The sequence below is a fragment of the Drosophila kikkawai genome, chromosome 3L (genome assembly GCF_030179895.1).
Source record: "Drosophila kikkawai strain 14028-0561.14 chromosome 3L, DkikHiC1v2, whole genome shotgun sequence".
NCBI lineage: Eukaryota > Metazoa > Arthropoda > Insecta > Diptera > Drosophilidae > Drosophila > Drosophila kikkawai.
This window is the reverse complement of record NC_091730.1, coordinates 25,631,362-25,652,898: the sequence shown is the minus strand read 5'-3', so window position 1 is coordinate 25,652,898 and position 21,537 is coordinate 25,631,362. Positions and strand designations below refer to the sequence as shown.

Sequence of the window (21,537 nt, the reverse complement as noted above, 5' to 3'; positions counted from 1 at the left end):
TCTCCTTCACTGCGTTGCAAACTTCTGACTGAAATTATAATACCCTGCAAGGGTATAAAAATTATTGTTATCTATTTGAAGAAAGTTTCAATATCTTCCTTACTTTTTGTAAAGTTTTAATTTAATGTTTTGATTTTGTTAGAGAAATGTGTGTCCTCCCAAGGGAGCCAAGTATTGTAAAACGCACTTGGCTTGTTTGAATATCCCCTTCAGGGACACGTTTAATTACGCCATATGTTTAAGGACCAATCCAGATCTCTAGGCCAGAGAATGCCCGCAAAAGCCACCAGAAACACGAGGACATATTGCACAAAGGCCACCTCCCAAATGGGTTACTTATCACACTGGAAGCCGCCGCCGCTGGAAAGGATGAGCTGCCGGCAGGACTCTATTTATCGGAGCGTTATCTTTCCGCTGCCGGTGCTCAGCAAACCGCGAAATCGAATCCATAGATCAAGCGAACGAGTGAAAAAATAAAACTGATTTAACTCGCGCTGATAAATGAAAGGCAGCCCAAATGTTTGCAATTGCTTTGACATGTTTGACAACAATGGAGGACGAAGGCGGACGGCGGCCTTAAGCCGCTGACAAATGCGATTGCCCATAGAAATGGAGGAACAGAGCCCGCGAGCGGACTGCAGCAACCCTTAAGCCGAGCCCGGCGCGGTCCTGCTCTGGGCATTTGCATTGATTTCAATTAATTTGCTTGTTGTGTCGCCCCGATCCTTTGCCCGGGCTCTTCAGATTGCGTGATTGTAATTGATATTTGGTATGGTTGGGCTTTCCGGCTGGTGCGAGTCAAGTGCCTTCAACCCCGGCGAGTCAACCCATCTCCGCCGCTGGGAATTATGTAAATGCCAAACATGCATTAGAGCCCAACGGACGCCCTATCCCCTTGCCTCGCCTCTCACCTCTAAGCCCGGCCCGGAATTATTCAGTCAGCCAACTTCTGCGCCGTCTTCGCTCAGCTGTGCGAATTTTCCCGGCTGCAGAGGATGCGCCGGGGTGACAACAGCTAACTGTCACTGCCAGGCGGGACAACAAGGTGTTTTGGCTTCTGGGTCCGGCCCTGCTGAGTCCTCGGCCTTGTCTTGCCGGCGCGGATGAGTCAGCGGCATTTGTATTCGGATTCGCACTCGAATTTCCCCATTTGCTTTTAGTTTTGTGAATTTCAAATGCCAGGACATCTGTTCAAGTGTCTCAGGGATCAGTCCCAATCCCCATGCGAGGCTAATGCGCTTAGTTTGGGGTAGCTGCTGAGTGGCGAGAAACTTGCAGAGCTGTGATTCCTGGCCCCTGTTCCCGCTCTCCTAAAATCCGCAGCCCGAGCACTTAATTCTCCCATAATTGCCGCAATTTGAATGCCTAATTTAAAGCCATTTAAAGAGTGTGACTATTATTAGTTGGCCCTAATTGAGGCGTGCGTGCAAGTGTAGAGCGAAGCCATCAGGCTGTCCTGAAATGTTAATGAGGATCAATAGCCGGATTTAGGCGGTCCTCAAATATTTATAGGGCCTGGGGAATTTATTTATAAAATGTTGTCAGCATGGGCAAAGCGGTTTAAAAAGTTTCGCCCTCGCAGGGATTTATTTCTTACAAACTTTTACTGAAACTTTCCTTGGCTTCCATTTTCGGTTCGCTGTTAATTGTTAATTGGCTGCATCGATTGTTAATTGTGCGCGTTGTTGTTGGTGGAGACCTGATTGGGGCATTGTGAGTGAAAAGTTTCGAGTGCTTTCGTCTGGCCAAAGTTTGCGGCGAAACAAAGGGAGCTTCGATTGCGGATTGATTGGTTGGTGAATTAATTGCGAGGATTGCGCAAGATTACATAATCCCCCATGGCCGTTCATCCCAACCTCCTGGTTGGATTCTGGCTAAACTTGAAGTTCGCTCTCTCTCTCTCTCTCTGGGGCTGCACGTAAGCTGTGCCCCACTTCCGCTTTAAAATGGGCCGTCGATAATCCTGAAAAATAGAATCCCATTCGACACGGTCCCCAGTGCCCTCCCAGTCCCAACAGCAGACCCAATTCCATTTTCCATTTTAACTTCCAGCCATTGCCCGAATACACATTTTTATTTATTCTCCTTTCAACAAAATTTGGCAAATTTACACTTCGCCAGTGGGGCCACTAACAACAACAGCACATCAACGGATCCCACTCCGGCACCCTACTGGCAACACATCCCCCAATTCCGTAGACACCCCGGCCATTTCCAGGGCGGCCTGATTGCGCCATAGCCACATAAATAAGGGCCACATTCAATGCAAATTGGACTATTTACGCAAATTTTATTGCCGCACAATTTTTACACATTTATTTTGTTTTTGTTGCCGCTAGTTTTCCTTTGCAAATGCTTTATTCCTTTGTTGTTGCTAATATTTTGCCGCCTCTGCGGAGATGATGCCCCAAGTGCCTACTAAATCAGGCCATTTGGAGTTTGTTTCCTTGACTTTCACTGGGGCGCAAATTTGGCTCCATTGTTGTGGGCCTCGTCGTCGACCCGGCCTGAACCCCTTCTGCATCGTCGAATTATGCGATTTCATGTCATTATTTCCTCGCTAAACGGGCGACTCTTCCCCGTCGCCCATCGGAAATCCTAGGGCGGCCGAATGTGATTTTTATTGACATTTAGACGCGACGCAGATTTGTCCCGGCTTCAACGAGTTGATTCCAGTTGGCTTGGCCCGTGTCATAAAGCCGCCTTCGGTGGGGATTTACCAATAAATTCGTTCTAGTGAAAATTTATGAGCATTGCTTTTTAAACCGCGACGCGTGTTGCCCCAACTTTTTTATTGGCGGGAAATTGACATTGAAGGCTTGTCTTCGATCCGATGGAACTGACCTTTAAAGAGGAAGATATTTGCTCGCAACTTCGATAGGGTAATTGAGCGAGAGCGATTGAGTCACAACAATGTGAAACCATTTTGGTGTATGATTAGGGAGGGAAGGTTTAACTGGGGGACATAGTACCCTAGCTGCTTAAATAACCCGCGTTAAATCTAAATAAAAATATCATATTCAGACGAACACAAAGATCAGGCAAAGAAATATAATCAAGTAAATCACTTCATCTATTCTTTTTCACAGAGTAATAGTTAGTCTAGGTCCATAGGAATATGTACCATATTTTACAAAACCTCATAAACGCCAGGTAAAGTTTAGATGGCACTGAACGTTTCCGGCGAAAATATATATCCAAAAAGAAAAAAAAAAAAAAAAAAAAACAGAGTAATAGCATTTTGGTGTGATCCTGATTTTATATTAAACCAGTTATCTTTATATATACATATATATATATAATGGCATAAGGTTACTACTTGCAACATTTAGAAGTGACATTCCAGTAAAGCAATAACTTATCACCCACATTCCGCGTTCAGAATACCCTTTAATCATCCCACACTCACCCACACACTCAGAAGCAGACAAAAGGGCCGAATTAACTGAGTTATTAGCTCGTTATCTTTTGCACTTAATATTTACACAGTCGGCTACCAAAAGCTGAACAAATCAGTGTGAAAGCCAAAAGCCGAAAGCCAGAAAGAAGACCAACACCCCTTCCGCTCCACCCGGAGTTTACCCCTAATTTTGTCGCTTGTGTTGTTTAAAATTCAAACAATGTGTTGATGCCTTCACACCAACCAAAACATGCATAATTAATATGCAAAAAGCAGCAACAACAACGAAAGAGCAGCCGGAAAGGAGAAACTTTTCCGGGCGGGCTGCTTGTGGAAAATTGAAAGGGTTAGCGTCATTTTTTGCGGCCATCGACCGGGGGCTGGAAGGAGGGCTGGTTCAGGAGTCGAGGCGACACTTTGCTTTCTGCCAGCTTCATTATCACAGCTTTCGCGTCAACGCTGTTTCCGCAGCAACAGCACACGCTGGGGGTGGGAGGAGCTGAGTTGTTGTTTTTGGTACTGCCATGCATAATTCATATGAGAAAAGCAACAATAGGCGGAGCAAAAGTGAAAACCTCACCGCACAGTCCCTTCGAGATGACAACGAAAATGCTTTAATTGAGGCGAGCACACATACAAAACGCAGAGTCCTCATTTGCATATTTCAATGTATGCAATTAGGCGTAAGTGGCGCGGAGGACGGGCCGAGCAGGAGCAGCCACTGCCATGCCACTGAAAGAGTTCTGCTACTTTTCAGGCACTCTTATGCACCAAGCTAATGCTGTTCTGACCGCTTCATCTTCTCCTTTCAGCTAAATCTCGTCACTTTACGGTGAACGGGCTCAGTGCCAATAACACGCTTCAGCAGCAGCAGCAGCAGCACCAGCAACAGCAGCAGCAATTTAACCTGCAGCCATCGTCGAATGACAGTCGCAATATCTACAACAACCCCTACATTCCACCTCAGCAGCAGCCACTGCAGCAGACGCAGACGCAGCAGCAGCGAACTGCGCACCTTTTCAAGGCCTTGGCTGCCTCTGCTGCCGGAAGCAACAGTCTCACCCATCCCTACGACTTCTCCAACTCGTCGTCCTCCTCCAACGCCAATAATGACCACCAGGGATCATCGTCTTCGGAAGCGGAGAACGCCTTTCTAACTCATAATAACGGTAAGTGGGACAGCTTGACTTTACAATTTTTATATTTTGTACTTTGATGATTTTATCTTAAAGGTTCGTTTAGGTATTATCTTGAATATATTATCAATTATCACACAGACTTAATCCTAGAATGCTTAAAATGTTATGACATTCGAACACAAAAAGTGGAAAGAATTCTCCAATTAATCAACTGTGATTGTAGACTTCCCTCGCCTGTTTCAAGGGTCTGATGAGAGATAAGAGATCCGATCCCCAAGGAACTGGATGCACAAACTGCACGGATACAAATTGAATTAAGACTTGAAAAATTAAAAACACAACTTTCCGGGGTTCCTAGGTAATATTTCCTTTTCCTGTGCCCTCGCAATGAATCAGGAGAGCAACGGAAGAGGGGCCACTTGTTCACCTGCCGGTTGACTGCCAGCTTGGCATAATTTGCACGCAATTTGCATTTCAAGTGGCCAATTCCCATCCCATCCTTCCGCCTCGCCTCAAGTTGGCCAGTAGCCGGTCTTACCTTCTAATTACGTCTCGTAAAGAGTGCCCAGTGCTCAGGACTCGTAGCTCAGAGCCCGAAAAGAGGCTCAAACTTAGCACCCAGTCCGGCGGCAGTAAGTGAAATTTATGTGAGTGCTTATAATTTGTAAAAGTAAACGAACCGGAGCGCAACCAGACCAGGACCAGTGTCGGGCAAGAGGTAAATGAGAGTTTGTTTAGCAACAAATTACGCCGGGCGCTTGGGAAAAGGTGTGCGGTCCCGAGATTTATGTGGGTGCAGTTAGCAGCGAAGGGAGTGAAGATGGGGCTAGGGGCGAGCGGATCAGTGGGGATCCTGCGTGATTATCGAAGCTGAATTGAATCGCAGCAACCCCGGATCTAGTTTCCATTCGGGATGCTTGACTGGCCGCAGCTTAAAGCCATCCCAATGTGGGAAGCGGCTACTAACGCTGGCTTTGCCCGTCGAGCACCGACATCAAATCAGGACTCCGCCTTTTCCGAGCCATTGTTGGCTGGCTTCCTTCTTGGGGCTGGCCATAAAATGTGGCAAAGTGCAATTGCCTGGCAGGCCAGAGATGGGCCGTAGGTCGAGCAGACGCCGCCAGTTATGCAATAAAAATCATTAAAAAATATATAAAAATGAAAGCGGCAAACTTAACAAGGATCCACCACCCGGCGAAGGACGATGCTGATGAAGCCATGAGACAGAATTGAAAAAACCCTCGCAGACGCAGCAAGATGCATCGTTGTAGTAGCCACGAACAAGTAACAAGTAACAGGAAACTAAACGAGCGCCCAGCGCCATAAACTTAAATCACGATTAAAAGTGTGATTATCCTTGTGGCGCTACAAATCGCCGCCGCTGCAGCTGACAACCCGGAGGACTAGGACGCAGCCAGCGCCTGTCCTTGGGCATCTCGCCGCTCCTTTTCCCGTGCTTTTTCCGTTGTAGTTCTGTTGTGTTGTTGCAAATGTCTGATTTTATATCTTTACAATCCGGCGCGGCTGTGGATGAGCATACAGAGTCGCTTTCGAGATCCTGGCCCCGTCCACCTCCCAGAAGGGAGTTCGTCCTGCTGTTGTTTGTCGGATGCTTGGTTCTGTTTTGCTTTGACTTTTGTGTGGCCTGGGGCTGAGTTGTTAGACTCCAGGATATCAGCCTAGATGTAGGCGAGATGCCGGCAGATAACTATGAAAAAAACGCAGTCTAACTTTATATGACTCAATAGCAGTTGGTTCGTAAAGAGCCTTCCCCAAGCAGAATAATACGCATCTGTCGTTTATATTACCGACATGTTTAAATAGGTGGGTGGGTTCTACTCTTTATCAATAGGAAGATATTAATAAGTAACAGAAAAATGTAATTAAAATTATTGGTAAATTGAACAATTAAATTTAAGCTTATCAGCAACTCATATACTTAATTTCTTTGTTGCTGATAGGTGAGCCTATAACAAACTTTAAGAAAACCTCTTGGGGAAGAGCGGAATGAAGCATTAAGTTTCGAGGACATTTGACTTATTCGGGTTTAAAAAAATGATATAATAATCAGGCCAATCACACCACCACAAGATTATTCTGGCAGGTAGGTATTTTATAAAGAATGTATTTCTGACCCCACAACAAGTTTTCTCGTTTTGGCGATAGGTCCATAAGTCCATCGCAAAAAGTTATCGCCAAGACTGCTACTGTTAGTAAAACGAAAGAGCCAATAAAAATACTTTTAAAATATAAATGAATACATTAATAACTTAAAAGGAGCGCGAAAATGGTTGTTTATAAATAATGCTATTTAATTTGATTACTTAAATGGCCAAAATTGACAAAAAATTGACCAAATTGAGACCACCGGAATTAAAAATGTGAAAACTGTAGCAGCATCTTAGATGCCTAGAATTGCTTAACTTCAGCATTTTTTGCCTTTTCCTGGCTTCAAAATAAGCAATTGTAAATATAAAAAGCAGTTCTTCACGTTGTTTGCTTTTCTACCAAAAAAATCAAGTCAACTGCTTGAGCAGTAAGAAACGATGAGAAAACGAAACATTCCGATTGCAAAAATTTGTCAAAAACCGGAGAAGCTAAAAACCAAAACGAACGATTTCGCCCAAAACGAAAACGAAAAAATTATACGATTACCGGAGCAGGCCTGAATATTTGCCAAAGTTAAATAAAACGTTGCAGATGGTATAGGATGAAAGCTGTTTTTCAAAATATTTTAATATCCTTTTAGATATGGCCATAATTTCAGTCAGAAGTTTGCAACGCAGTGAAGGAGACCTTTCCGACCTATATATTCTTGATCAGCATCAACAGCCGAGTCGATCTAGCCATGTCCGTCTGTCCGTTTCTACGCAACCTAGTCCTTAGTTTTAAAGCTACCTGAATGAATCTTTGCATATTGACGCATTTCGTGTATCGTGTGTCGCTTTTTTTCGAAATTGAGATTTTAATGCAAAATTGTTAGGCACCTAATGTCTGACTACCCTGTGAAATATTATAACTGAAAACCCTATAGTTCCGATAAAAATTAAGTTTCAATTTTGTCTTTTCTATAGTGCTTCCTAAGAGATTAAATCACAAAAAAGCTTTTCCTGTAAAATTGGATTTTTAAACATACCCCTGCAGTACCATTCATCAACAATTCATCAACGTTTCATCAATAGCCGAAGGGGTGTTGTTGATGATTCATCGATGAATGGCCATGCAAATTACTGATGAATTTAACATGGGCATGTCATAGGCATTCATCAACAACAATTCATCAACAATTAATCATCATTTCATCGATGAATTGTTGATGAATTACTGATGAAAGACTGATGAAATGTTGATGAATTGTTGATGATTCATCGATGAATTGTTGATGAATCATCAACAATTCATCAACATTTCATCAGCCTTTAATCAACAATTCATCATCAATTCATCGATGAATTGTTTATGATTTTTTTTTTCATATATAAAAATAAAACTCTTAAATTTTTATTAATATGATTTATTCTTACTAATTCTATACCAAAACTAAAACACAAATATTAAAAATTAAGATTAAACATCCATATATTAAAAGGCCTTAAGGTCTTTTTGATCCTTGGTGTTCCGCTTTCTATTCATGAAGACCAAATTTATTGCGCAGTATCTTCTCTGGAGGCTCAGTTTTAGTCACTTGGGAAATTGCATCTACAGAAAAAATTATAATTAATCCAGGGAAAATATAATTTCATTAAATAAAATTACCCAATATATTGGTCATTACTGCAGTCTGAAAAGAAAATACATACATACATATATAAATATAATATATTATATACATATAATAAATAAAATAATATACATATGTACATTTATAGGCTTCTATTTCATTAAGAACAATCTTTTTACTCACCTTTTTTTATATTCCAATATGGCCCGGAACGTAATTATTGAATTATTTGATTTCTTAACATTTTTAACACACGACACTTCTGCAGTGGAGAACACTTCAACTTGTAATGCAAAGGGAATAAGAAGAAGCAAGACGAAACCGAAAACCGCTGCTCCGAAAATATGGAGTCGAACCTTCGAGAATCTATTTTAATTGCGTCTTCTACTTTGTTTCGGACTTCAAAAAACGAAGCCCATGCAAATTGTTTTTGTTTTTTTTTTGCATGCACCGACAAATCGGACTCGAAGGGAGTTCGGGTCTCCGAAGGGAGTTCGGGTTCAAGTAGCAGTCGGCAGAGCGTCGATTCTGTCGACGTCGCAGTCGGCGCTTTGATGAATTGTTGATGAAAAGGCCTATTGATGAATTGTGGTACTGCAGGGACGATACATTCGCGGTAATGCTTCGATATAGTCTTCTATGTAGTCTCACTGCTATACATACATACATATATGTTGGAACGAGCCAGACCGGCCATACAAATGAACGACAAATTTTTAGAAAAAATGTTATAACTTGACTGTTTTTCAACATATTTTAATAATTTTTAAGATATGGTTATTTCTTATTATTTCATAATTTCGTTTTTAATTTCATGAAAATCGGACGACTATATCTTATAGCTGCCATAGGAACGATCGGGAAATTAAAACAATTATAACTTCGTTGTTTTTCGTATTTGTATTAACTCTGAGATATATAAAAATAAATAAAATATTACATATATGAATGATATATGTAAGATAATTGGATTATCTGTTTATTATATTTATATGTTTATAAGGATTATATTTAGGTTTACAAAGTATTAGGCGATTGATTAGAATATTGACAGCTTATTATCGCGACTTTTGAAGGGTTATACAACTTATTTTAACTGCTCTATAAACGACGCTACGACTTCTGCAACTTTTTACGACGGCTTCTCTCTCTCTAGTGATGTACGATAGCGACTCCCTCTTGAAGACACGACTCCTGCCGATATTTGTATGGGCTGCCAACTGATGCCCATAACACCTCCTTACATTCGGCCATCCTGCAAAACATCTGCCCCAGATGTATCATCCTCCTCAGCACTCAGATCGTCATCTTCTTCGTAGTAAGAATAGCGCCACAGCTTCATAAAATCAACGCTTGTAGATGTTTGTAGTGGACCCTCAAATTCTGCTGCTTTTTTGACATCGTATCTGCCATTTCGTTTTACTTGAGTTACTTCATATGGTCCGATGTATTTATTAGCCAACTTTCTTCCGGTTATGAACTGCGTTGCTTTGATGGCTACTAGATCACCCAACTGATAGCCATGATGTCCCTTTCTCTTCTTGTCGTAGTTCTTCTTATAGGTTTCTTGAGCTTTTTCGATTTGTAGCCTAGTTTCTTGCCAAATTCGATTGCGTTCGTCTTGTAGGTTTAAAAGCATTTCATCCTGTAGGATCCTCATTAGCTCAGGACTGGAGTTATTTCTCATTCGTTGACCAAACATAACTTCAAAGGGTGTGAAACTAGTCGATGCGTGGACATGTGCGTTGATAGCCTGCTGCACTTGGGATGTATACTTATACCACTTTGCTGGTTCTGCTGCTGACATTTTTGAGAGTACAGAAATAATAACTCTGTTGACCCGTTCGATTTGGCCATTGCCCCTTGGTACGCCTGCTGTAGTCTCGATATGTTCAATCTTGTTGTTAGTGCAAAATTCTCTAAAAGAATGTGATGTAAACGCAGCTCCTTTATCGCTGATTATTCTTTGAGGACTGCCAAATATTAAAATCCACGATTCCAGATGGCGGATAGCTTCTTCTGCGTTTGTCGACTTAGTAGGGAATATCCAAGTATATTTCGAAAAACCATCGACAACAGCGAAGATATACTTGTAGCTTTTCGACGTCAAGTCCAACGAACCTAAATGATCAATGTGCAATGTTGACAGTGGTATGTCGCCTTTATCTATTGCGTGTAGAAAATCCTCTTGTTTACCCAGCTTTTGGTTGTGAGTGATGCATTCAATGCAGTTCGAAATTACCTGCTTTACTTTCTTTTCCAAGTGTGGTATGTAAAAATCCTGCTGAACTGCGTGTATGGTCTTCTGAGTTCCCATGTGGCCAAAGTTATGTGCATTCTGAATTATCTCCTTCTCCATACATTTTGGTACTGCGAGCAAATCTTGTCCATTTATTTGTTTAAAAATTATGTCGTTCTTGATTACATAATCTGCATACGCCTTCTGCTTCAAAATTTCCCTCACTGTTGTTAGATGTTCATCATTCTGCTGCGCTCTTCTGATCTGTGCGTGCACCTCCGACGTAACGATCATCACAGGAAAACGACTCAGGCTATCGACATGCTGCATTCTGGTTCCTGCTCGGTGCTCTGCATTGAAGGTAAAATCTTGTAGATACATCAGCCACGGCGTCACTTCTCGAGGAATATCTTTCTTGGAGATTGTCTGTTTAAATGCTGCACAGTCAGTGACTAAATCAAAGTGTGTTCCCAACAAGTAATGTCGAAGTCTCTTCGTTGCTAGGTAAGCTGCCTTTACTTCAAGTACGTAACTTGTAAGCCTTTCTTCTTGTGGCGTTGTTTTCTTGCTCCAGTAAAAAACAGGGTGCCATTTGCCATCGTGTTGCTGCAGCAGCGTTCCACCAAATCCATGCTTAGATGCATCCACATGCAGTTGTGTTTTAGCGCTTTGACTCCAAATCTTGAGAACAGGTTCATCTATTAGGGCTGCTTTTAGTTGTTCTATTGCTTGCTTCTGTTCTCCCTCTATTTTAAAAGCCGAATCTTTTTTCAACAGCTGCGTTAGGGGTTTAGCGATGAGGGCGTAATTCTTAATAAACTTACGGAAGTAGCCCGTCAAACCAAGAAAAGCTTGAATACCTCTGATATTTATCGGCATTGGAAAATTTTTAACGGCTTTAACCTTCTCTTTCCCAGGCCAAATCTCTCCATTTTCCACCTCGTAGCCAAGGAAATTAATACGCTCTTTTAAAAAGTGGCATTTCGACCATTTAATATCGAGGCCGTACTGCTCTGCCTGCTTTAGGACTCGCTGCATGTTGTTTAGACATTCTTCGACTGTACGTCCAAAAATAACAATGTCGTCTATGTACATCTCCATAATACCTTCATTGATCAGCTGCTGGAAAATATATGTAACATACCTCACGAATACTGCTGGCGAATTACAAAATCCAAATGGAGCTCTGTTAAATTCGAAAAGTCCCTCCTTTGTCACAAACGCTGTGTATTTTCGGCTGGCTTCATCAATTTCGACGTGGAAGAAACCATTCTTGAGGTCAAAGACTGAAAAATACTTTGCACCTTGCATTTTATCAAGCACTTCTTCTATGAGTGGAACTGGGAATCGATCTTTCAGAACCATCGTGTTCAAAACGCGGTAGTCTATGCAAAGCCTGTATGTGTTATCCTTCTTCTTAGCTAGGACAACTTTACTCGCAACATCAGAATGGGACTCACGTACAATACCCTGCTGCAACCATTCTACGACCTGTTTGCGAATTATCTCTCTTTCTGCTGCTGATGATCGGCTAGGCTGCTCCCTAAATGCCATTTTGTTGCAATTCGGAATTATTGTCATCTTTACTGGACAGGTTAGCTCCCTCGACGGTTTGTAATTATCAACTAGCTGCTTGACGACTGCTTTGTATTTGTGTGGAACATCCAGTTCTGTATCCTGACTTACAACATTGTAGATATTATGTTGTACACGAGCTTCTTCGGCGTCATCTCCTCCAGTGAAAGCATATTTGCCTTTCTCCAGCACAACTGTGAACTTCTTCAAGAAATCAAAGCCGATGATTACGTTGACATTGACTTTGGAATCAGGGACGATGAGAAACTTATGATGAGTAGCCATTCCATCCACCTCCACTTGCGCATTCAACGCACCTAGTACAGTTGTCGCAATATTTCCGAGACCGTACAGTTTAGCAAAACTTTTCTGCAGTGGATTTTCAGCGAACTTCTCCTTATATGTCCTGAATCGCATAAGGGACACGTCAGCACCAGTGTCGACTAGACAGGAAACGCTTTTGTTGTTGATGGTAAGGGTCTTCTCCCTTGACTCGCTGATCACACCGATGTTTGGATTTTCTCCTCTACAATTGCGTGATGTGTGCCCACTGCCGCTGCACTTAAAACATTTAGTCTCCTCTTTGCATTCAGCTCTCATATGCTCGGGTGAGCCGCAGTTAAAACAATACCTTTTGTTTTGGTTTTGTTGGTGCTCGAATCGCCTCCCTGGTTTTACTGCTTTGCCGGCGTCACTCTGCTGCACTACTTGCTTTCGTCCGGCTGTTGGTTTTGTCATCATTTCGATCGTTTCAAATCGGCTGCGCAACTCCTTAAAACTGGGCGCACTGTAAAGAGGATATTTAAGATCGTTACTCAGCTTTAGTCCATCTGCAATATAACGGATCACCGATTCATCTTCAACCAATCCTTGAGCTGCTATCTTTCGCATATGCAATACGTATTCATGAAAGTTCTCGTTCTCATTTTTCTTTCGTTCTCCCAACTGCTTGTGCACTTCAGCACTGCTTAGCGATTTATCAAATTCATCCAACAATACAGCAGTTAAATTCTCATACGTTGACACGGTTGTAGATTCGAGAAATAACTTAGCTGTGCCCTTCATCTTCATACGTGCGTTCACATATTTCTGCTTGGTGGTCAGCTCATAGGCATCCGCGTTCTCGTCAAAACATTTTAGCCACTGCTTAATTGGGATTGAAACTCCATCAAAATCTGGCACAACTTTAGAGAAGCTTTCAATTGGAATGGCATTCCTGTTGGAATCGCTTTGTCCAATTTTCGCTGCAAGCAGTTTGAGCACTTCGCTCAGTTCGTTGTTGTTGGGTACTTCTCCATGGCCTGTTGTGAATTTCAGCGTGTGGTGAAATTCTGAATTTGCTGCTCCGCCACCTGCAAAGTTTTCAATCTCATTCCTGCCGATTTCTTCCCTTTCGCTTTGGTCTTCTACTTCGTTCGGCGGCAAGAAAAATGTTGTATTCAAATCCATCTCTTTGACTTCTGCGTTTACTGGATCTTGAGATACATGCTGTTGTCCACTTCGGGTTTTGGGTTGATTATTCTGGTTGTGATTTTTGTTCTTTTTTGCAGACCGAATCATTATTACAACGTTTTATTAAACTGCAACTTGATCGTTCTTGTTATGTCTCTGTCCTCTGTATTCGACTGACGCTCACACACACAACTGTACTTTTTTCGACTCTTTCAATTGCTGCTTCGGTTGAGCCCCCATGTAAGATAATTGGATTATCTGTTTATTATATTTATATGTTTATAAGGATTATATTTAGGTTTACAAAGTATTAGGCGATTGATTAGAATATTGACAGCTTATTATCGCGACTTTTGAAGGGTTATACAACTTATTTTAACTGCTCTATAAACGACGCTACGACTTCTGCAACTTTTTACGACGGCTTCCCTCTCTCTAGTGATGTACGATAGCGACTCCCTCTTGAAGACACGACTCCTGCCGATATTTGTATGGGCTGCCAACTGATGCCCATAACACCTCCTTACATATATGGGCATGTCCACGGGTCGCGAACGTACGTTCGTACGCTTTAAGTGCAAAAAAAAAATATAAAAAAAATGTTTTCCGAAACTTTTTTTTTGCCATTCGATAGTATTTTGTTAGCTCTTTGCTTAGTGAAAATGATGGGCTTCGTTGAGTTTTCATTTTCATAATATTGCCAAAAAACATGCGGTCGCGAACGTACGAAAAATGGAAGTCGACTTTGGCTTAATCTAGTAAAATGAAGAAATCTGCGAATTGGGACGGAATATTCTAAAGCAATAACTTTACTTTCAAAATGGAATCATGTAGCTTTCTATTGAGTCCATTCCCAAAGAAATATCTCCATTGGTTTTTTTTAAATTGAATTAAGTACTGGTCGCGAACGTACGGGTCGCGAACGTACGATTTTTCCAACATGGAAAAAAAAAAATAAAATTTAGTTAAACCTATTTTTTATTTAAGGAAATATGAAGTTATTCATAAAAATGTAGTGCTAAACAAAAAATAAGCAACATGCTGTGTTTGTTTAATTTTTTTTTAAATACGACTTTTTTATGAATATATTCATATTTTTTTAAATAAATAATGGGCTGTCTAAACTGTGTTTAATTTATACATTTTTACTTTTGTCCTTTATTTTAGCCATCTAACAATATTTATATCCTTGTTAAGCAAAAAAAAAACATATAAAAGTTAAAAAAAAAATATTCACGGTCGCGAACGTACGCTACTTTGAAAAATCGATGGTTAGTAGTAACTAAGAAGTTTTTATATATTTCAAATAGTACTACCGAAATGACTTTAGACAAGAGGTTTTATCTACCTGCTTGCACTAACCGCAAAGCAATGACAAAAACATGATGTTTTGGGTCGCGAACGTACGATTTAAACATAGATAAGAAGTAAACTTAAAATTAACAGTTAATTGAACAATATTTCGCTCTCTTTTGAATTTTTCTATTCTTATTAGATTGTAATAAAGAGATTTGGTAGAAAAAGTCCCAACATAACATCGTTTTCCTTGCGAAATAAATTAAAATAAACATGCCTTTAAAACTAGTAAAAAGTGAAAAAAATACATTTTTTCACTTTTCAGGCTAATTTCTTCCAGAAAACAACTGAGATATGATATGGATCCATTGTATTATGAAAATTTGGACATTTCTTTATGACAATACACCAAAAGAAACCAGGATTACGAAGATTTTTTTTTTCGGCCGTGGTTTACCTTTTGGCGGATATGCCCATATGTAAACATAATAAGTATGGGTAAAATGTTGTAAATCTCTGTTATGTGTGTGTTTTCAGCACTTAAATTTATAAAATAAATATCTTTTATTTTGTTTATTTTTGTTGTTTAACTAGAATGGCTCGATTCTTAATGATTCTTAATGTTTTAAGCTTATGTAAATATGCCCAAAAAAATCTAGTTTTATATTTATTTTATATTTTGAACTTATGGTATTAATTGAAGTAGGGGTTTTTATACCGTTAGTCTAAGAATAAAGCGGTCTTATATTTAAGAACAAGAGGCCTTATCTTAAAACAACTTTGTTTTAATATGAAGACCACTTAGTAATATTTTAGTTTAAAACCACCGAATAATTATATTTGCTATTGGTGTATTGGTATTGCACATCAGTAGGACTCATTCACTATCGCACAACTTTAATCCGAAATTTGTAAATGTAAGTTTTAGGAATAAAGATGAACTTTTTTTTTATTTTTTTGTCCAAAGTTAAGAATTGACGGTATCAGTTTTTACCCAAATTGTAATTTTACATTTATTCAAAAAACTTACTTTTGTTACCCAAATAGTAGAAGTAGAGTAGTAGAATAGTAGTAAGAAAATATCAATTTCATATTAGGAGCATTGGCTTTAAAATTTTTTTTTCGGGTGTGTTCTTAATATTTTTTTTTAATATCAAGGGATCTTTTCAAGTTACAAATCGCAAGGCACAATGCACGCCTTACCAACACTAATTAGCTTATTTTATATATAACGCATTATATGAATATAAATATTTCTCAGATTCTATTAAAATTTCTAGAAAGCATTACGCACAATGCGAGATTTATTCCGTAGAAAAATTCGATTAGGAGCAGATTAATTGGTAGACTGGTTGGACATTGTGTAACATTTAATTAAAGCCTACAAAAATCATCTCTTTTTTGTAATGTGAAAACCATTTTATTTTGAATTTGTTCACCATCTTCGGTAGGTAACTGCGAAATTGTGAAAAGGATATGAGAAACCTATATACATACATACATACCATAGAATGCCGACTAAAAACATGCCGGAATTAAGTCGCCTCCTCCTATATCAAATCTGGGCATTATTTCCAGATCACATTGTAAATAACACAGGCGGGGATTGGTTCTTCGCATATGTCCAGAATGCTGTCCGTCAATTGTCGGTTTTTTGAAGGGATCCGCCCCTAAAACTGTCAATTGTTTGATAGATATTTGCCAATTTTACAGTCGTCCTGGCTTTCGCCTCACTCTGTTCGTCCTGCCTCGATTTCACTGCAAACACAAACAAAGCCGAATGCAAATAAACGCCGCCCAGAAGTGGGCCTGAAACAAAGGAGCAGTCAGGGTGGCTCGGGCTTTCGGCTTATCACAATTGACCCATCACACGACTTCGGCCTAGTCCTCTGTCTGGACATTGGTTTAGGGCTCCCCGCTCCCTTTGTTCGCCGTACCCCGTTCCCCTTTCCGCTCCCCGTTTTGAACCGAACAATTGACTCTCGTATTTCACTGATGAACTTAACTTATGTCAAAATATGCGATAAGTAATCCTTTTTAGCCCCGACATTGGGCTTCCTGTGTGGGTCTCAGGCCGATGTACACTTGTCGGCCTGACCGGAGTCCTCGGACCTTTCGCCTGTGCAAATATTTTCTTTCCAGCGATAATTCCGGGCCCGGACTGAGAGGGTTGGGTCTTACGGCTGATGGAAATTGTCATTTCTGTACATTTGTCACGAAATCTAAAACAAAAAGTTTATTTATGTTTTCTTTTGCCCGGCAATGAGGGCTCGTAATGATTTGTGACAGGAGAGTGGCAGATGGGGAGAAAGTGGTCAAGATTTGACTTTGTTTGAGTTTCATTTGCCAGGAGTCCGGGGCGGAAGAGCACTGAAAGAAGTGTATATAACCGTCGTGTTGGCGATGCCACGAATAAAGCACAGGGCCTCCGTCCCATTCTTGCAGTGTACTCCACTTTTGATTGAGACAATTTCATGCATCCGCCTCATTGGCAGGATGGTCTCAGAATAAGACATACATCTATCTGAGTCCAGTCTTGACATGGGGCATCGACCCCTGCAACCCCTTGCGGGTCAGGATACGACATAACGACCCCTCCAGATCCAAGTTCAACGCAGAGATTCCCAATTAGGATAATCTCCAAATGACTACGCAAATATTGGCCAAAATCGAAAATTCGTTCCAGCACGGGTCTAGTCGCATTGAACACGTGGAAGCGGGGTCCTGGCGATGGCCTGATGCTTGTTCCTCGCTGCAGTGTTTTTCAGGGCTCGTAAAATGTTCCGCATTGTCGGATGAAATGCGTCTCGGGGGGACCACTGGCCTGTGTGATTGGGCGAGGGCGTGGGTGGGAGTCGAGGGTGCAGCCCTCCATTATATGCACATAAAAATAAATTCCAAGACTTTATTATGCCCATGTACTTGTCATTGTTGTCATTGTCGATGTGTGTGCAATGGACTGTGCGTTGCAGGGGTTCCTGGTCCTGCCCCGGATTGCGTTTCGGGTGGCGTTTTGGGTTTGGGGTTTGCAATTGCAATTGTTGTCGATACAGCCCGGCCAAGGGTGGGGGGAGGGGCGCGCTTTGCATTTGTCTGTGCGGACTGTGTTTAATTTTTCGCAAATGTTCAATTGAATAACATGGGTAAACGCTTCATTGGCTCTGCTGCTTTTCTTTTGCTGCCTCAGTGTGTGATTTCTATGTGGCTAGTCAATTCTGGATTATTGTGGACAGTTTGGCAAACTTTCGTGGGGCCAAAGTTGCTTGACAAATTGAATTAGAAACAAAACCCGATTTCTCTCTGTTCAACTTTGGCGCAAGTTTGCAGGCTTTTCCATCCGAGCACGGCCATCTCCAATCATGTGTTACTTCGGCAGTCTCTTTGCTTTTGTCGATTCGGCGAAGTTTAGCGGAGCAGAGCCGCCCACGCCCCGGAAATCCCCGTGTGCGCCCGCAAACAAACAAAATGACGGTAATAGACAAAAAGTGCAGCCGCCTCTTAGGCGCTTCGACGGCCATAGCGGCCCCCAAACGGGCGACGATGGCAAAGTTCCCAAGCTGCAGGGTTATCGATAACTCGGAAGTGACTGCCGGCCCAAAGTGCGCCTAAGTGTATGCCTTAAATGTTGCGAAACAGTAATTTGGTAATCTCAAGTACGCCACACACTCTTGCCCAAGAGTGAAACGGAGTGCGAGTGCGAGGGAGATGCACTTGCACTTGCACAAAGTGAGTTTTCAATCTCCATTGAGATGGCAAAATTTTGCTTTCAACTGCCGGCCAAGCACTTGAGCATGTCTTTTGGTCGTTGTCAAGTGGGATGTTGTGGCCAGGCCATTATAACTTACTTACTGGTCCGGCCGGGCCTGCTGCAGTCCGCTTTTTAGTCATTCCATTTCGCAAATGAAATTCTAGCTGACATAGTATCAATTTAAATCAAATGAAGTGCACTCTGTGCCCTCCCATGCTGTGGGCCCTGGGAGGCCGGCTGCACTCGAGAGCCTCTGCTAGGACAAACTGCTCGGGGCTAAGCAATCGAGCGTTAAGTCGAGTGCCCGGAAACTTTAGCACACTTTTTGGGTTTAACGCTGAGCTCCGTTTGGGCTGCGGCCGTTGACATAGTTACGGCCGGACAGAGCACGTGCAAGTGCGAAAGTTGCCGCTCATTACGTGGCCGGCAGCTTAAACGAGGTGAGAAGTGGCCGGCCAGCAGTATTGTGTGCAAATTAGAGTCCTTGCGACCGAAATACCTTAAGTACGCCGCCAGGGCGGGGTAGCCAGGCCGGAGGGAGGTGGGGATCCACACGCAGCGCCCCACTCGCCGAACACACCTGGCCAATTTGCGCTTTTGACCCCTCGGCTGGCTTGGCGAAAACGATGCCAGCAATTTAATGAGCTGCCATTTATATAAAAAGCAGCAAAGTAGCCAAGTGCCAGCAGCCGAGTGCCGGGGGAGCCGGAGGCAGATGGCTGGAGGTAGACAAATATTTAGCAACGTTGGCGCACTCCTACCCGCAGACAGACACACAGAGCGAAAGGGACTCGGGGCATCGGCACTCCACTCACATGGCAGCTCGGCCCGACTGTGATTCATGCAGAGCAGCAGCGGCAGCAGCTGGCCATAAAAATGGCTTAAAATGATCATCATAAACGTTGAGTGAGCAAATATTGCAATAAAAGTAAATGACTGAAGGACGTCGTAAAATATTTATACGTGAGCTGCTCGCACGGCGGCAACCTGCGAGGAATGTGGGACTTCGCAGGGCGGGAACGGGCACGGAAGCGGGGGAATCCCAGGAGTCATGAATACCTCAAGAGCAGGGAAACTGAGGCTCTGCTGAGAGGAAGGTGCTAAGCACGCGACGAGAAATAGATTTGACCCAATGGGGTGCACAGGGCAGGGGATCCTAGTTCCTAATTCCCGCCACCAAGGAGACCCTAATGTAGTTCAGTGCAAATTTCATTATGGTGCAGTTTATGGTGCAAGTTTCGGCTATAAAACGAGCGTTTTACGATAGCTGCAATCGGGGGGCCCGTGAACAAAGCTCTGCTCCTCTAGCTGCTGTTGTTGAAAAGCTAAGCCATAAAAGTCTGATATCAGCTGCCACAAAGTCGCGTTACAGCCACTGGGAGGGGATGGCTCACAGTTAACTATGAACTACTTCCTGCAAGCTGCGCGCCACTCACATGAGCTCATTGTTCTGTTCAGGCTCTGCAGCCGATTTTTTGGGCATCTAAAGGATACCTCTGGCCGCTTACCGTTAGCCACCCCGCCTGCTAACAGCGTTTCCAAATGTGTCCTCCCTTAAGCACTCTGTACTTTTATCGTATTAGCAAACTACCCCGCTTTCTCTGCTGCGACTTTCGTCAAGTTCTCGCCTGCCCCTGCCGGCTCAGGGGTAGTTAGATAATGCTAGTTAACAGCGCTTCCCCTGAGATACTTTTTGAAGGAGAAACCCTTAGCTGAAAACCCTCCAGCTTGAATGTTACCTATGCTATTGGAGCTTTTCTGTAAACGTCAACAGCGACATTCCTTTACACAATCTCCTACACCAAACTGCGTGTAAATTAGGGAAAACTCGGAAAATCGGCATAAGCCTGTCAATGTAGGTAGGTATGACTAGTAGGAAACTAGTTTAAATGCTGAATTTATTCAACGAAATATTGAAATAATTCCAGCTAATCCCTATACTGTATCCTCTGGAGCCTAGCTTAGTTCCCGAAGCTTCCGAGTTTCACCAACAGCTTTAAGCTCTCGCACCCTGTTACTCAACAGAGTTGCCTTTCCAGCACTGGCAGGGGCAGCTCCTTGCGGAAAGCTGTCCCGAAAGCTCTGTGGAGGGAGGGCCCCTCCGGGAGAGTCTCCTGGAGCTGCAGCTGGAGCTATACAATGGCTCTCATTAAGGGCTGCTGCGAGGCCGCGGTCGGCGCCGGCGTCGCATCCAGCGGAAGCCGAGGACTTACACACAATGAGCGATGGCTGCTGCGGCTGTTACACTCGTGCTGCACACTTTTAGGCGCTGCGCCGCTATTTCGGCTTTTGCATAACTTTTATTGTTGAAAACACAGCTGGCCGAATTTTCCGAGCTCGGCTGGAGAGCGTCGTCGTCCTCGACCCGAGGACTCGATGACCCGACGAGAGGAGAACGCGGAAGCTAGGCCGCTCGTTCGACGCTGCCAGCGCCGACTGTTGCTCATCTCCCGACGACGCCATTGTCCTGTGTGTGCTCTGGTATGCGTGTGCGCGTGCATGTGTCCGTGTCCATGTCCGTGTCTGTGAGTGTATCTGTGTCTGTGGCGGTGTCCTGAAAGCTGGAGCTGGCAATGCGGCCGGTAGTCGCATCGTCGCATCTGGCTAACGCCGCCATAAAACGCAACGCATTCAATGTGGCAAGCGCAACAATGAGCTGCTGTTGCGTCCGCAGTTGCTTCTGCTGCTCATATCCTGCGCCATATCTATCGACACAGGCCTCGTCGTAGTCGCCGTCGTTACCGTGGTTCGTTCGTCGGTCGTGTGTATGCAATGTGCATTAATTTTTGTTTCCCGCCTCGGCCGACCAGCTTAGCTGCAGTTTAGCGAACCTTTCCAGCCAGCGCGTTTCGGCACTTGCCGCCTGCATGTCCTGTGTGAGCGGCCACAGAAACTTTATATCGAACTCGGCAGCTGCCAGTGAGCCAATGGGCCATAAAACACAAGTTAATTCGCTTTTGGCGCCAA

At 42.8% G+C, this 21,537-nt stretch overlaps 1 protein-coding gene and 1 long non-coding RNA gene across 10 annotated transcripts in view; one reads left to right on the top strand and one right to left on the bottom strand.

Annotated features, from left to right (window-relative positions):
• Ten-m (teneurin transmembrane protein Ten-m) overlaps positions 1-21,537 on the top strand; it is a 347,516-nt gene that overhangs the window by 31,620 nt on the left and 294,359 nt on the right. For all 5 annotated transcript variants that reach the window (XM_070285186.1, XM_070285185.1, XM_070285184.1 and 2 more), the window contains exon 3: positions 4,213-4,569. In XM_070285186.1, the coding sequence (XP_070141287.1) occupies positions 4,213-4,569 (357 nt within the window). The remainder of the gene's footprint in view (positions 1-4,212; positions 4,570-21,537) is intronic.
• LOC138928320 (uncharacterized) overlaps positions 1-21,537 on the bottom strand; it is a 151,213-nt gene that overhangs the window by 117,846 nt on the left and 11,830 nt on the right. The window lies entirely within an intron of this gene.